Source organism: Platalea leucorodia (assembly GCF_965183815.1).
Source record: "Platalea leucorodia genome assembly, chromosome: 1".
NCBI lineage: Eukaryota > Metazoa > Chordata > Aves > Pelecaniformes > Threskiornithidae > Platalea > Platalea leucorodia.
In genome coordinates, this window is record NC_138823.1 from 39950017 (window position 1) to 39966989 (window position 16973).

General features: G+C 37.1%; 1 protein-coding gene across 1 annotated transcript in view; it reads right to left on the reverse strand.

The window, feature by feature from the left end:
* Positions 1 to 2881: 2881 nt before the first annotated feature.
* NKAIN3 (sodium/potassium transporting ATPase interacting 3) overlaps positions 2882 to 16973 on the reverse strand; it is a gene marked incomplete at both ends in the record, with an annotated part of 372440 nt that continues 358348 nt past the window's right edge. Inside the window, one exon of the mRNA XM_082321687.1 lies at positions 2882 to 3036. Coding sequence (XP_082177813.1) covers positions 2882 to 3036 — 155 coding nt within the window. The remainder of the gene's footprint in view (positions 3037 to 16973) is intronic.

A 16973-nucleotide genomic window follows, 5' to 3' on the forward strand; every position in this document is an offset into this window, starting at 1 on the left:
GTGTCTGTCCAGACAAGGTTGCGCAAAGCTGAAGTAGTCCTGGATCAGACCTACTCATCCAAACATGACTGGGGCACATGTAAACTTTAACTTCTGCAAACCATTAATAATAATAATTATAAAAAACCCTAACGCAAGCCAAAATGCAAGGTTTTTTTTTTTCTACTAATCCCCATGCTCCTCTCTTTTCCATGTAACAGTACATGAAGCAATTCTAAATACTACTGAGTGACCTGGCTGTTGATATTGTGCTTGAAACAGATGAAAATACAAAAGTCTTTATAGTACTTGTGCTTTAGTCCCCAAAAGAACATGATGATTTTTTTCCACCCCCCTATTGTCTCCTGCCTTACACACATCTTAATTGAAACTGCACAGTTCAGGGCAAAGATCTTGCTTCTCCTTGTCCGGTAGCCTAATGGAGTTACAGGCAGAATGAAGAGCAAACAGACAAGCTATGATCATTCATATTTGCATTAAAAAATGTTCCCTGTGAGAACAAGTTCAAATTTAACCTCTTCTCAGGGGTGAAAAGGAAAACTATTCTTAGACTTGCTGATCATTAATAATTGTGGCAGCACTAAGTAGACATTATACTGAATATGAGTACTTGATAAAAACAGACTGTCTTCTACATAGTTTGGATGAGGCCACCAAACCTTATCTTTTCAATGGGCTATGTTTAGTTAATTTATGAATGAAATAAGGGAAATAAAAGGGATGAGAAAAAGGGAAATATAGCCAAGCTTTCATCCATAAAAAGCATCATGCTAATTTTTCCCGTGAGTAAAGTGGTAAGGATGGCAAAAGATCTGTAACCTTTATTAAGGCCTTGAATGTATTTAACAAGTATTATTCTTCTTCAATTCTAAGACAAGAGAAATGGAGTTTTTCACAGCCTGGATACCAGAAGTCACATTTCTTAGGGATACTATGGTTTCTCAGACTATATATAACTGATACAGATAGCAATTAACTTATCAAAAGAAGTCAAGAAGGCTCATGTGCTGCAGAGAGATAAGCATCTGCAGATTTCTGGCACAATCCAATGACTATTCAAATTGTTCCCAGCAATTTGACTTCTAATTCAGACTTTGATCACTGATAATATTTTTCCTCCCTGCTTAGGTAAAGATCCTCTCCATATCTTTCAGTGCCTAAAACCAAAACATCAATAAAGAAGGAAACACAATATAATTTATCTTCCAGTTTTATACTTCTAGCAGCCATAAAGAGGCCAGAGAGGGTCCTCCCAGCTGTACAAGAATACCCATACATGGGAAATGGGAAGATGCCATTTATTCTCCAGTATTGCAAGCTCACCAACAACCCCAGAATCCTTTGAACTACTTAATCAAAATCTGCTATCAAAGAACAAATTCTCAGATTCTGTGACTTTTCTACTGCAAAACAAATGAACAGATTTTGCAGGAATATATTTATGAGTCTTTTGTGAAAATGTCTTTTTTTCATTTCCTTTAGTTATAGCAAGTTTGTGAAGAAAGTACTGAACGTTTATTCACCTAATACTTTAAAATTAACCTCAATGCAGGTTTAAAGATTAAAATCTTTTATGGAGAGGTGTAAATGTTGTAGCTGTGGCTTTCTTCCTCCTGGATACCAATTTCACTTTTTCAATCTAGCAGTTTATTCAGAATGGTCAAAACCCCATTTTGCTGTCATCTTTCCCACAGAAAATGCAGCAAAATTGGCATTTAATGAAATATAACTGAAAATGGAGATTCCAATGTAATGCCATGTCAAACTGTTCGTTGTTTCATTTTGTTGTCTTAATGTGATATTTCTTCCTGTTCTAACATACACCGCCATACTTAAAAAGGGTCCTTCATAACCTTACAATATTTACTCACTAAATTTGAGTAAAATTTTGTCTGTGTTTACTTCTACAAAATGAAAGCTGCAGCATGAATAAAATATATTTAAAAAACATGCAAAAATTAGTAGTTACAAGCAAAGTTCATATGTCAAGTGCCAACTCAAAACATTTTGTTAGCAATTGTCCACTTTAAATTATAACTCACAGCACATGCACACATGCATACACCAGGAAAAACCTTCGTACTTTAATTCTGTTGCCCAGTAAGTAAAATACAGTAAGTCATTAAATTAGTTTCAGTCAATTAGCTGCACGTGGGTTTCATGTTGCATTTGAGATGCATGAAAGCCCCGAAGGCAAATTTAAAGACAGAAAGCATCAGGGCAACAACTTACAAGCATCTAAGAAGAATTTCCAAATGAACATCTTCTGTTTTACCACTAATACTTTGAAATATCATCTGTTTGAAGTTATCTGAACTTCTGCCAAAATATATGTACTAGTAATGTCTCCCCATATCTTAATTTATTCCAAATAAAATGAATAGATATGCATCCAAAATTATTCATTACGTAGCAGAGTAGGAAGAGTCTATGAAAACGTGATTTTCATGGTGGGAGCAAATAAGCAATGACAGAGATAATGAAGTTCCAGTGAAACGCTACAGATGATAGATAGATAGATTTTAAGCTGCCCAGCAGTTTTTCAGCAAACATTTTTCTTCCAGTAGCTAGACAAATGTAAAAGCTTCTGCTTTTCCATAAATGGGTTAATCTCATTAAGGTTTATGCAGCAGCAGCAGCCATAAACCAGCTCTTTTCTTGCTAAAAAGTCAGCAGGGAAGAAATTCCATCCTTCACTGCGAGCCTCTCCTTGCATTAAGCCAAGGCACGACATGGCAGACATGGTGTTATCTACTAATCCTTGCTTTAGTGGTTATGTCATCAATGACAGAGTGTCCTTCCTCACATGTTTTATGTGGATTAATTTTTAATTAAGTTTTAATTAAAATATAATTAAATTATTAGTAACCTGATGCCAAAATTATTTCAGGAGAAGGTTAGCTTTCAGTCCAGTTAGAAGGATTAATGTGGTCCATAGGACCAGAACCTTACCTACAGGCTTTACAGGCTTTAACTCAACATGTTCCTGTGGGGGCTGTCGGTAGGAGTATGTGTCAAGTCCGCCTATGAAATCAACTGAAAATACAACAGTTCCAGAAATGAACAAATGGAAATGAAAATATGTCAACTGAAAAAGAAATGTGGACAAATTATGTTAAAAAAAATAGTAAGCACATGCACAGATTTGCATACAAGAAATAAACCAAGTAGGCAAAGATGCTGTGGAAACTGCTTACAGAAGGCTCTGTGCTCTGTATTCCTTGGGGTCCATTTAGCCCTGTGCCTGGCAGGACAGGCTAGCAGTTGGCTGACCAGACATGCACACTCCTGCCAGTGTGCGTGCAAAAGGAGCATTCACGGATCTGCAGAGTATGTAAACAGAAACCACTGTGGGGTAACGTAGCTGCTTCTCTTTAGGGCAATCTCAGCATATATTTCATAATTCACTTTCAACTCCTTTTGAAGTGTTTAGAAATTTAGGCAGTGGAAACAGTTTAGCTCGTGAACCTAATTGCACCTAAACTTTTACGACTCAATGGACTCACAGGAATGTAACTCACCAACAAAACCCAAATGTGTGTCCTCTGAGTTAAGAATAAACAGGTGAGAACTGAATGTGAAAAAGCAGCAGCATCTTCTCCAGGTGAACTTGTGGGGACAGGAAGCCTTTTCAGAATCCTTCTACATTCTCTCAAGATTTCTATATCAGAAATAACGTGGGGATATATGCTCTTGAGAAGTTTTCAGTTTTTTCTATGGTTATAATGATTTTAAAATAAGACATCTTAGTCTGAGTCTTGTATCTTGTTATTTCTGGTAAGATTTTAAGCAGCTTCAGGAAGCCACACATCCAAGCTATCCTAGAAATCTTAAAACCGGGTTCATGGAGAAGGTTATTTTGCTGTTGATTTAGGGCTTTTTGCAGACCTGTGCAGAGCTGACAAACTCACAGCACATTAGGATTCTTTGGTCACATGGAAAGCAACTGCCTTAATTTGTTTATATATAGGCATATATACAAAAGTCCTAAGCAGAATTTAGATCCTCATTGTGTTAATCAACATATGAGCGCCTAATAAGAAACAGCCCCTTCCCAGACAATGTATGCACTAGGTAAACAAAGAAAGAAAGAGTGCTCATCCAGGTTGAGGGAAATAAGGCTTAGAGATTGAAGGGCTGATGAAATACCCACTGAAATCTGTGGAAATGCTCCTGTTGATTTTAGTTGCCTCTCCTCTTGAGTCCAGGAAAGGGGTAGCTTGGCTGAAAACTGAACTCGATGTACTTCAATCATACAGAATCACCTTAGCTGCAAGACTGTTTTCTTAAAACTGTCTCAGCAGGACATAATGCTGAAGAGCTAGCCCAGCCTGAGTGCCAGCCCTAGCCTATCTGCATCTCCTTTTCATACTGTATTTCTTTCATGTTGCAACTCTCCTTCAGAATGCTGTCACTAAATAGAATAACATATGTCAAAATTGACTTAAGCACTAATGGGACGGAACCCTTACAAAGAGACATATTTGCAGATATATTTTTGTAAAAGTTGATTTTTAAAATATCTAGATGTCTAATGTAAGACATAGTTACTGATTCATTTTTCAGAATAATTTGCATCAGTAGTGATTTTTTTTTTTTTTTTTTGTGGCTATATGCTTTAGTTTTCCCTGCTCTCTGAAGAAGTTTATTTTTTTTACTGAGGACATGTGACAGAAGGAGTTAGAAAGTATGTTTTTGAGATAATTCAACACTTCAGAACCACACATCATTCCTCTCAGCAATCACAAGCATCATCTGCAACTGTAAGCAGGGAGAGAATTTAAAGTAACTAGTTCTTCTACCAACAAATCTTTTAGAGAAAGAAATGAAGTCAATATGTATTAATGATTGACAACATAGACGTATCTGTCTGACAAAGAAAATATATTTAATAGCACCAGCCAACAAGTTTTGAGATGAGCTGCTCAAACCTGTATAGCTGAGGCTTTCTTTTTTGTAATCCAAGATGTGTTATATAGTATTAAAGTTGAAGTTCGACTTAAAATTCATGTGGAGCTAATTCTCAAGGAAGGAAGCTGTTCTATCACACAAGACAATGGAATGTGCCATTTTTCATTATGCTCTCTATTTTATGGCTGATAGCTCTTTAATATGAAGATTCATCATCATTTATTTGAATTATAAGCTACTTTTAGTTTTAAAAATTCAGTCTGATTTTACCTGATATTTTCATCACTTATATATCTTGTAGACTTCCAGGACTAAGACCACAAAAAGCCACAAAATATAGAAATTTTATTTTTTTTTCATCCCGTACGAAGACATTACTATGTACGTTTCAGTTCAAACAGACATCTTAGACATCCAACTTTGATCAAATACTTTAAAACTTTACATTCACTGAACCTTTTGGATGCATACATCCCTCTGTTTAATTGGCCAAAAGTAAACAGCAGGAACACTTGTATAGGTTTCCCAAGGGCAAAACATTAGTTTAAGGATGATATCAAATAATTGTTTATTTCTCTGCTGCTTAAAGGATTATGGATAATTTCTGCCATAGATTCATGAGGCTACAATAATTAACTTCAGAAAGGTGCATATGCCTGGAAGAAATGCAATGAAAAAAGTAATTTTCTATACAATTCTACAATTCTATGCATTAAATAAAACAAAACAAAACAAAACAAAACAAACCTACACAACTTGTTAGCAGTAAGGATATTCAGTCACTAAACAAGGAACACCGCATGAAGTCCAATCATTAACTACAGACATGCAGAGAGAAATTTAAAATCCTAGGGAGAGGATTTTTTAGCACCCCACAGATAATAGCAGGTTACAGCAGAAGCTAGTTATTTTATCTGCAGCTGGCTGCAAAACATGATCCATATTCCCAGGGAATTGCTCTCTCCTTGTGTCACCTCAGTTTTGTGGTCATGCTGGATGCTTAATGGTCAGTGTGAAATGTTCCTTTGGAGTTCACTACCTGCTGGGCTTGGAAGTGCAAATCTGTGCTGGCTGTCCACCACGGGTAGTCCATTAAAATGATGTTCATTCACTCACGGGCCATATCAGAGGAACAGTTGCCATAATCTGCCTGAGTGAGAAAACTGCAATACGCTGCGGGCTGAAGAAAGTGCATCCACTGTCATCAGTAATTTTGAGGGTTATTCTTTTCTAGACAGATGACATTTCGGTTTGCCTCACTACTATTAACCCAGTGCATTCTCCCATATGCCAGTTAAAATTTGCTTTCCTTTGAAGTTAGCGCAGAAGAATCAGAGCTCAGAAAAAAATCCTTTCTCCTTTCCCACCCTCTCATCTGGAATTCAGCTTCTCTGGCAATATCCCACTGACCTGCTGGCAGGCCCTATGCAAACAGCTGCCAGAGCTTGTCAGGCCATTGGTATATTACTAATTTCTCCTTTCAAAGTTGCCAAATCTAAGCATGTCTGGAGGTGCAGGGTATGAACAGAGCAGCGATATGCAGATAGCACAATTCTAAGTAAATCCTGCTGTCTCTTGCCCTGGAATACCTTAGATCCTATTGATGCTTACCTCCCCTTTTTATAAATGAGGGTAAGCCCCTAAACTGACGGCTTGAATGGCTGGCACCTCCAGCTGTCCCCTTTCCAAGAGAGGGGCAGGCTAGCAGCTGCTTGAATGTGTGTTTTTATGTACAGAAGATTTTCTTAACCTACAGGGTTCCAAATACTATTTTGCATTGAATTATTTTCCTTGTGCTGCGATTTTTTGAATGGCAATATATTAATGTAATCACATTCATTAAGAAAAGGTATGCAACTAGGGAGGGTGTAACCAGGTCACGTAAGTGACAGGTAGTAAGAAAAAGAGCCAAAGTCAACAAGAAAGAGGAAGCAAAAATGGAGTATTGATGATAAGTCGGTGCCAGATGCATAAAGTCCAAACTTTGGCCTTTCCAATGTTTGCATTGGTAGTTTATCTAAACTTTCCAGATAAGGACATTTTTTTTCCTAGGATCTCTACTTCTTCAGTTTTCTTCCATTCTCAAGGGACACACTGTTCTTATACCCTTCTCTGAACCAGCCAGACTGACCCAGCTGGAGCCAATACTATCCATTTTTCCCTCTTCATACTAAGTCTGAGCACTGAAGCCTCAAGTTATGTAGCAGAAGATTCACACATTCCTTTACAGGATCCCAGGAATAGCTTCTCATTTATGTAGAGGACTAAAGGAGGGCAAGTGTGTGCAAGACAATTAAGAAAGGGAGAAGAAGAGACATTAGTAATCATATGTGACACTGTGATTGCTGCTCTGTCTCTATAAAGTACTAGCAGAAGGTAATCAGGTTAAAACAGGATAAAGTGGTAGAAAATTACTAAGAGACAACCTTCTACATAAACTTTTATTACTGGAAGCTAGAAGGGGAATATTTCAGGGTTCCACAGTAATTATTAAGATTTTGCACAAGATTTTCTTCTTAGTCTTCACCTAGTGACATAGATCATCATTTTAAAAACTGCCCTACATTGTAACACGTGAGTACCACACATCTCTGCAGGACTGCACTGCAACTCTCACAAGTTGCCTTAAAAGGGGCACTGGTACAGAAATTTTAACTAGATCTTTGCTGTTGAACTCTCTCTGCATTGTATCAGTATTGTGATATCCAAGATTTTAATATCAGATATTTAGACTTCTTTATTTTCCAAGGATATGACTGCCTAGTAAGATGAAAAAAGTATGAGGATGATCAAAGTTGTTAGAAAGTGAAAGTGGCTCAAACCTTCTTATCCCAGATCCCTGAAGCATTCCAAATACGAAAATACCTTTCCAAAATGTTCTCTGTGCCATGTCTTTGAAAGGTATTTACAGCCATACCATCCCATTACTGAAGTTAAATGACAGGCTGCCTGATTATGTTTTTTTTTCTTAAAGTAGAGTATTTCTCAATCACTTTCAGGTCACTAAGGACTCTTGGCCACTACATGGTAAAAGTCCTTAAAAGAGTACAGTCATCACACATAAGGTCCATAGGAAAAATACTTGTCACAAGTTTACTACACTAATTTAGTATTAGAAAATAATATAATTTAAGCTGCAAATATGTAGGTATTCTTTCCTTTAGGCTTCAGCAAACATCTGTTTTTCGTGACGTTGTGCTATCTGCAAACCCATATGCAAAACTTAAGTTGATGAGGAATAGTTTTCCATTTTGGTTTAAAACGTTGTATCTTACTTTCTCTAAATACTTATCAGAGCCTAATTTTTTTGGCAAAGCAAATCAGCCTGGGTATCAAACATCCCATACATCTCAGCATAGTTGGCTATGACTTATGTTATTCATCAGCAATGCTGTTCGAACAAAATATTTCTGATGATACATTTTCTTCCTATATTGGTCACTATTTTTCTGTTCCTCATTTTAATGAAAATGCCAACATTTCAATGAGAATACTAACTTTTTTTCTTAATTTTTGTCTTGGTGACTAAAATACTTGTCTAATTACTAATAACAAAATGACAGCCTTCCAGTACCTGAAGGGGGCCTACAGGAAAGCTGGAGAGGGACTTTTTACAAGGGAGCATAGTGATAGGACAGGGGTAATGGTTTTAAAGTGAAAGAGGGTAGATTTAGGTTAGATATAAGGAAGAAGTTCTTTACTATGAGAGTGGTGAGGCACTGGAACAGGTTGCTCAGAGAAGCTGTGGATGCCCCCTCCCTGGAAATGTTCAAGGCCAGGTTTCATGGGGCTTTGAGCAACCTGGTGTAGTGAAAGGTGTCTCTGCCCATGGCAGGGGGGTTGGAACCAAATGATCTTTAAGGTCTATTCCAACCCAAACCATTCTATGATTCTATGATTCTATGACTTGTTATTTATTTGTGGAAAAAAGCGTATGGAAATTGTGTTTAAAACCACTTCAAACAAAGAAAGCTTTTTTTCCTGAGGTTTGTATTCAAAGGTGTTATTGCTAGTTCTAAAATAAGATTTCAAATACAGTGAAGGGTAGCCTTCTTTCTGCATATGACGCAGGTAAATTACAAACGATTCCGCTTACGACCCCCTACATCATTTTCATACCTTAAGAAAACTGGAAATGTGAAAAATATTAGCTCATTTGTTTTCACTAATTACTGATTTTCCTCCTTCTGGCACCTTTTCTGATCTAATCCCTTTTGGTGCAGAATGCTCTGGGATTCCCTCTTTTCCTTACCATTAAGGTTACTATACTGCCTATGTACAAATTAAGCTAGCAAAGGGAAAATAATCCATGCATGAAAGATATTAAATGCCCAGAAAATACAACTATCAATTACGTTCAGACAATACCAAGACAGAAACAATGCCATTGAGTTTTCACAACACATACCCAGTCAATCCACTAAAATGGCAGCTCAAGTAGTCAAGAGTAAAGACTGTTGTACAGAAGGCTGCTGCAGCTTCAGTCACACCTCCAAACACATGATATTCACAATAAATCTGTCCAAGTTGGCTTCAGAAGAGACGGAACTCTGAATCTGCTTTTTGAAGTTATGCTCAGGGATATATGTTATGTATTATTGTGCCTTTATATTTCTGCTGAGTTTGATACCATAAACTACAGAGTTCTTTTAAAAATATTTAGTGCAGATGCTAGGACTGACTGGAATTGATTTGCTCCAGTTACAGTTCATTGCTAAGTCGCAGGTTAGGTGTTTGGTTCCTTCAAGTTTTTCTTTTTCCTATCAGTTGAATCCCATGGGTCTCTATTTCTAGCCTGTTGTTCTTTGTATTCATACCAATTTGTTTTTGTTTCAGTTATCTGTCAGTATGATCCAATTATTTATTTTTGAGACAAAATTTAAGTATCTATATCTGCCTGGTTATTATGTATCCAAGAATATCACAACTGCTGTTTCTAACCTGTACTACAAGTCACAGATGCTTTAGTATGTGAAATTAATGTCCCCTTATATAATGCAGATTCTGTTCAACTCTGTTGAATAATTAAAGATAAACTTCCTAGAGCAAAGTATTTACAAGATCAAATACATGACATAAAGCCATGCCTTTCAGAACACTTGTGGCATTTGGAGGAAAGGATTTCTATACATAGAAGAAAGTTCACATGATCCGTTCACAACAGAAGAGTATTAACTTTATTTAAAAATATAAGTTACAGGACTGGAGGGACTCTTTTTTCATTGCGTGATTCTGGATTTTTGTTTCCACCTTCCTAGGGATGGAAGACTGTTCCTGAACTTTGCTGCTGTCGTGCTCTGTGACATATTTGCTTCATGTGTTTGTTTCTTTACTTGTCTTATGAAGAGTGAAAAGGAGTGAGTTGAGGATGTTCAGGAGAGCATGTCTGTGTGCATGGCACAGCAGAGGACACAAGCCAGAGAGGCAAGGAGCTGCTAGCCTTCTCCTCAAAGCTGAGGATGCAGAGGGGAGCAGCAAACCAGATGGGTCTTAGACATGATGGAGAGAAGGCACTGCTACGGACTTGGGAGGCGAAGCAGAGTCTGCTGCAATTCAAGAGGCCAGAGACTTGGCTGAGACTCAAATGGGAAGCATGGTTCGCCAACTGCGTGGACACAGACAACAAGGGAGGAAATGTTATAAACCTCTCATTTCTACTGTGTATGATCTAGTAACTTTGAGTTTTCCATATAAGAAGCATGCTAGTTTATAATCAAATTAATTCTGCCTTTTTTGAGTTCAGTATTGTGTTTTTCTTTGGACATTCTCTATAAAGGTGAGCATGCACATTGACTTCAAAGCTCTGGCTGACTAAAGCTCTGTCACATTCATCCCATGTTGCAATTTCTCTTGTCTTTCCTTTATAGCCCTGTTTTCAAATCTTTGCTTTAAAATCTGCTTAACATCTCTGCCCGTTAACATCTTTTGCTGTCAGTCAGGAGAGTCTCCTTCTTCCCTGACCCTTCCTTCCTTTATTAGTAGCTGACTTTGCTGGGGTCCAGGTACAGAACTACCATCTTTAACTTGACACACTTGACATCTTGAACTTGACACACATGCTAAAACATGTACTTCCAGTAGCCTGAGAGGTCAGGTATCAGCCTTTCTAGAAGAATACTAATCTGGTGATATTTTCCACTTTATGATATCAAGCACATTAACACTGTGCACTATTGCTTGCCATTTCAGATGAGGCAATTTCCATTTCCACATCCTCCTTCTCATTTATCATTCTGTCTTTGCCCCCATCACCATCAGTGACAACCTGTGTAGAAATTCTGCTTCGCTGCATGACATCTGCTCCTTAGTATGGAGCATTGTATGCATTCCCTCCTCTGCAACCACACTGTGCTCACAGCTACACCTTGCTTAGCAGTGGTCTGCTTCAATCCTTGAGGAGGCAGACCCGAAGGCTTTCTACCACACATCTGCCAGGGTTTCAGCCTCTTTAAACTCCAAACTACCTTTTTTCCTCTGCTAAGCAGATAATGCTGCCTCCAGCACTGCTGGAACCTTCCTCTCCTCATCCCAGCAGTACTGTACCTTCTACTGTACCTACTGTACCTTCTCTGAATTCAAGTCTACAGGTCAGAAACAGAAGTGGATAAACTCCTTCTGCGATCTCCAGATTCTCAGTCTTCTCCTTTATAATCTTTTATCTCTGCGGAAGAGCACAAATCAGCAAGCTCTAATCTTCTGTTTGTTCTTGTCTTTAGTTTTTCAAGATGGGAAAGCCAGCAAAATAACCCCTCTGTTGATCAGTGTCATGCCAGCCCAGTAAATGCACTATCAAGTCCTTCTATGGTACCCTCCAGTCTGCCCCAGAATATCTGATCATTCACTATTTCAAAGCCATTGTGGGTGTTTCTGGTAAGCCTACTACTTAATCACATCCAAGTGCAGCAGTGAGTACTCATTTGTCTCTGTGAGTGCTTCTCTGCAAATAGGGAAACTTATTGCACCTCATATTGTTATTGCTTTTGTCCTGCTCTATCTTCACCTTCAAGTCATCTTGCTGATCTCTTAATATTTCTTTTGGCATTACCATCTCTGTCACCAACGCAAATTAGCTCCTCAAAATCCCAAAATATAATATGGCTACATCCTCAGCTTTGAAAATAGAGATAAGAATGTAGAGCATTACAAAACTGGACCTTACAATGGCCAGTGGCCTTCGCATATATGATGAAGTGAAAAAAGAAATATCATGCGTGTCAGCAAACATGATGGTTGGAAAATGGTTTTGTCATTGTTAGAAAGATGGTATCGTTTCATACTAGGAGAAAGATGAATGTGCAAAAGAGGAATAGAGTCTGTAACAGGATTAATACTCATTTTGAAGCCACCAGTGAATCAATCTTCTAATGATAAAGAAAGATAATGCAATACTGACCTCATCAATAAAAAAATCCTCTCCCTGAAGAAAGACGAAGTAAAAAATACACTTTTATGAAAACCATGTAACTCTCGAATTTTAGTACTCCAAAATAACACACTGTCATGATTAAGGAGAAAAAGAAAACAAGTAGAAATCGATGCTAAGGAATAAGAGTCATCATATAAATGGTGAGAGTCACATAGCATTACTTGGTTTTACTGCACCTAACCTGTAATATTGAGAAAAACACAGATGTACTGAGATTAAATTTCTGCTAACAAAACCAATTGTACATTTACTGGTTCAAGGTAAAAGAATGTCAAACAAAGTTTAAAGTGAGTCCAGCTATGACCCAGATTGCAGAGCACTGGTAAGAGAAAGACTTGTTGTGATATAGAGCTAATAAAGCACATCAGCAACACAGATTAAATACAATAAATATAATGTAGACTTTTTGAAAAATAGTTTTTTTAGGAAGAGGTAATATATTTTATTTGACCAACTGGCCCAGCCGGAAAACCATATCAGCTATATGACCCAACTTAGTAAGATAACACCTCTTGATATAATCTTGCTTCTCTTATATCCTGAAATCATTAGGGCTATTGAAATAGTACAACTAGAAAATCTGAAAAGTACAACATATAGACAGACAGTCCAGGTTTACAAATAGGAGGAATTTAGAAAGGTTATTTTGTGAAGTGTTGAAGGTCTGATGACATCAGTGACACAGTAAAGAGAACTAAAGAATGAGTTACAGTAAAAATTCAACAGGATAAAAAAGGGTTTAGAAAAAAACCCGCAAATTAGTTTTAATATTTGAATATCTTCTCCTTTCTCCTGTTCTTTGACTGTAGTTCTTCTAAGAAATCCTTGTGATGATACTTTATTCGCATGGGTCTTTCTCTTGCTTTGATTTTATCAATAAGCAACATTGTTATCCCTTTATTTTCCAAACAAAATTGACAACTTTTCTTGGTGGAACATGCTGATTGCCTTTAGATTTATGAGATTTAGAGCTGAGATATCAAAGATGGGTAAAACTAGTTAATTCTTATTTGAGTTTGATTTTGCCACATTTTGAGAAAGTATACATTACCAAATAAAATGATCTTCTAAAATTACCTGTCACCTGAAATTTATGGCTTGGTTCAATGTACTTCACTGACTTGTGCTGGTTAGCCATCTCTTTTTGGATTTATACAGTAGTTGCTTTGCGAAGTAGTTGTTTGAGTAGCCTCTAAGGCTGTAATGTATGATTACATACACTGGGATCAGTTACATACAATGGGACCCATATTGTATGATTTTTATCATGGATACTCCCTTAAAACAAGAAATAAGCAGTTTTGGCTTTTTTAGTGCTGTATTTCAAAGCTTAGTATTGTTAGAAAGGAACTATGAATAAACCTCAACTTCAGGAAAATTCAGTCAGCGGCAGTGTCTCTGCTCAGCTGGTCTGTATGGATCTGTTTCCATTTTTGAGGTTATTGTCGGTAAGAAAAATAGGAGGACATTTCTTTTTTCTAAAATGAAACCTCACCATCACTCTCTCAAGCCAGACATGGGCATAAGGTAAAAGGCATTGAGAACTCTGGTCACCTAAACAGCTAATTCATCCACAAGTATGTTAAGCATGTCAAACACGTTGAGATACATGTAACAGCAAGCAGTGGGAATATTCGCCTCAACTGTAGCTGTTTAGCTCACTGAATCCCCAGATTCCTTATCAGCATATAACCAAGATAATTTATGGCCCGGTGTAGAGCTTGATTAGTCCTGTACTCTCCTTGGCTCGGTACACCACCTCACCACATGGGTGCACCACTTGCTCCAGGCTTACGCTTCCCACACCAAAGGCAGCAGTTATTACAAGGCAGAGCTCTTAGGCGTGATGTACTAACTGGGAAATTATCACTCAAGCAACAATAACAATGAAATGGATATTACTTAAGCTGAGGCCCAGAAATTAGGATAACCCGTCTGCATGAAAGTTAAGACTTGGGGGAGATGGCATTTACACAGAAGAGTGGGAGTCTGAAAAGCTTCTTTTTAAGCTCCACGAATTAAAATAGACAGAAAGCTGTTGCCATTTAGAAATGAAGAAGTAAGGAGATTGGTACTGGAAGAGGAAAATGGATTTGTAAAGAGATTTCATTTTAATGGAGAAGCTGGGTGAAAGGTAGGGACAGGAACAGGCACCACTTAGGCCTGTGTGTGATGTCAAGTGGAAAGCTCAGGAGAGGGACGCTGGATGCTGGAGTAAGATTGATTTAACAATAGATGCAATTTAAGTGAAAAGGCTAAGGTGCTGGCAACTGGGGGTTGGGATAGCATCCATTCAAAAGCAGATGTAATTTAAACAGAAAGGCCAAGGAGGTGGAAGGTGGAGACTAAAACAAAATCAATATTAAATTAGCTAAGTAGAAGCTTGAATCAAATCATCTAGTTAAAAAAGGGCATACTGAGTATTTGGGAGTAGGGAAGCAATGCATGGACCTAAGAAATGTCAAGGAATGCTCAATAAACAATATATCCCCTTTAATCAGAATAATAATTCCATTTTAGTAAGAATATTATTTATTACAGTAGTAAACAAAAAAATCTTAAAGGAAGGTATTATCCCCAGTTTAAGGAAAATTATATGTTTATAATTATATTCCTATTTGAAGTGAACTGTCTTTTATGTTTATATATGTGTGTGTGTGTGTGTGTGCATGTATATATATGGGATGTGGCATATAATATTTAGAATCAATGGCAGAAATGCTTAACATGAATTATATTTGCAAAACAGGAATTTATGAGATAGTAGTGGACCAGATTTTAAAAACTTTCCTTACTAGTTATCAGTCTGGAAACCAATTTAAATGTAAGGGGAGTCTGTATATACCCACATTTGAAACAAAATATGTATATATACACATACATATCCAACCATGTGCATATACATCTCCATCTACACACATATATACATATATAGGTGTATGTATTTATCCAAACAGGTTGAAACTGGCCAATATATGCCCTAATACTGTTCTGACACATTTCTCTGTTCAGAAGAATATGTTAGCACTTTCTGCAAATAATATGTTAAAAATATTTCCTTTCCATACAGATATTTCTAAATGCTTCACCTGTACTCCTGAAGTTCCATTTAAACCATCATATTTATGTGCATATTTCTACAGTCAGAATCCCAAATGGTGGATGTAAGCAAGTAATTGTAGCTCTGTACCGTTTGGTATCTGAAAGCTCACACAATTCTTTGGTATAAAAGAGATCTTAAAAAAAAAAAAAATCAGGTTCTGCACTCCTAAAGTATGAGTGGATAACTCTGACTTGATCAAAATGACCAAGGAGTATTTCGATGCATGAAGTAGAAGAGAGTATGTATCACTACTGATCTATCTGTAGTGCCAGGCAGCTGGCTCTGGGTACTTGGGTTTTTCTCACCCACACAGGAACATTTCAAAGCCGTACCATGTGTTCACCACTATTGCTCTCATCTACTAATATTCCAGGGAATATCTGACAATAATTCTTTGTGTTAAACTGATTGAGGTGAGTTTATCCTACTGAATTTCAGGAAAAATTTTCCGTCTTGTGCCTATGGGAGGAATTGTGGAAAGGCACTGGAGGACTCTTATAATTTGAGTGATTTACCCTTTTCCTTAATGAAAAATAAATGATCTACTGGCTTGCATGGAAATGGAATCTGGACTATTATCTTCATACCTACTGCCAGGCAAATTAGTCTGAGTTTAAAGTCATAATTAAACTTGGTGCAGGAAGAGGAAATTAGAGGCAGCCCTTCAGTAAGAAATTAATTCTTTACTGAAGATGATAGACTAAAATATTTCACTCAAGTGGTATAGAAACTCAGGGGGGATTTCTTCAAGTTGTTTGATTCACACCTTATAGCAAGCTATGCTCTATCAATGAAAAATCAGAATTAGTTTACACGTGTCATTTAGATGCTGCCATTTTCTTGCGCTTTGCCTGCACCTTATCTGGATAAACCTTATGTGTTGCATTATACATTAAATGTATGATACTTTCAGGCAGATTACTTCTGCTGCTGCTAGAAATATTCGACAGCCAAGACTTGCCTTTTCGTATATTATGCACTATTATTTAAAGACAATCTCTCAGCTAGAACAAGGTGTTCTGCAACAGTCCATGGAGATTACAACTGGAAATGAAAACTATTTTGTACATCTTGCCAGGGCAATGTAAAAGCAGAGGGTGGCACGGGTATATTTTTTTTGAGTTGTTTTCCTGTGACGGATTATTAATCTATAGCTTTTAAGCAGAAAAAAAGAAGGGGGAATCATACCTCTGCTGCAATTTTTTTGCCACTGACTTAACTAGGATCAAGATTTCTTCTAGTATTTAGTATTTCTATTGTTTAATTGCTTTTATTTTACTCCACCTCAGAGGTTTTACCCTTGGTTGTGTGCATTATATCTATACACACATTTCCACAGGAATGAGAACAAATACTTGTTCAGGCAATGTATGATAACTTAAAGTAAAAAAAAAAAAGTAAAAAAAATGAAATAGTATGTAGTGGTAATTCAAATCGTATAACATTCCTGCTGTATTTCTTCCTTCATTAAATACTTCATAATTCATTGTGTTAGTTTAGTGTAGGAGTGAGCATGCATTTTCAGTTAATTCA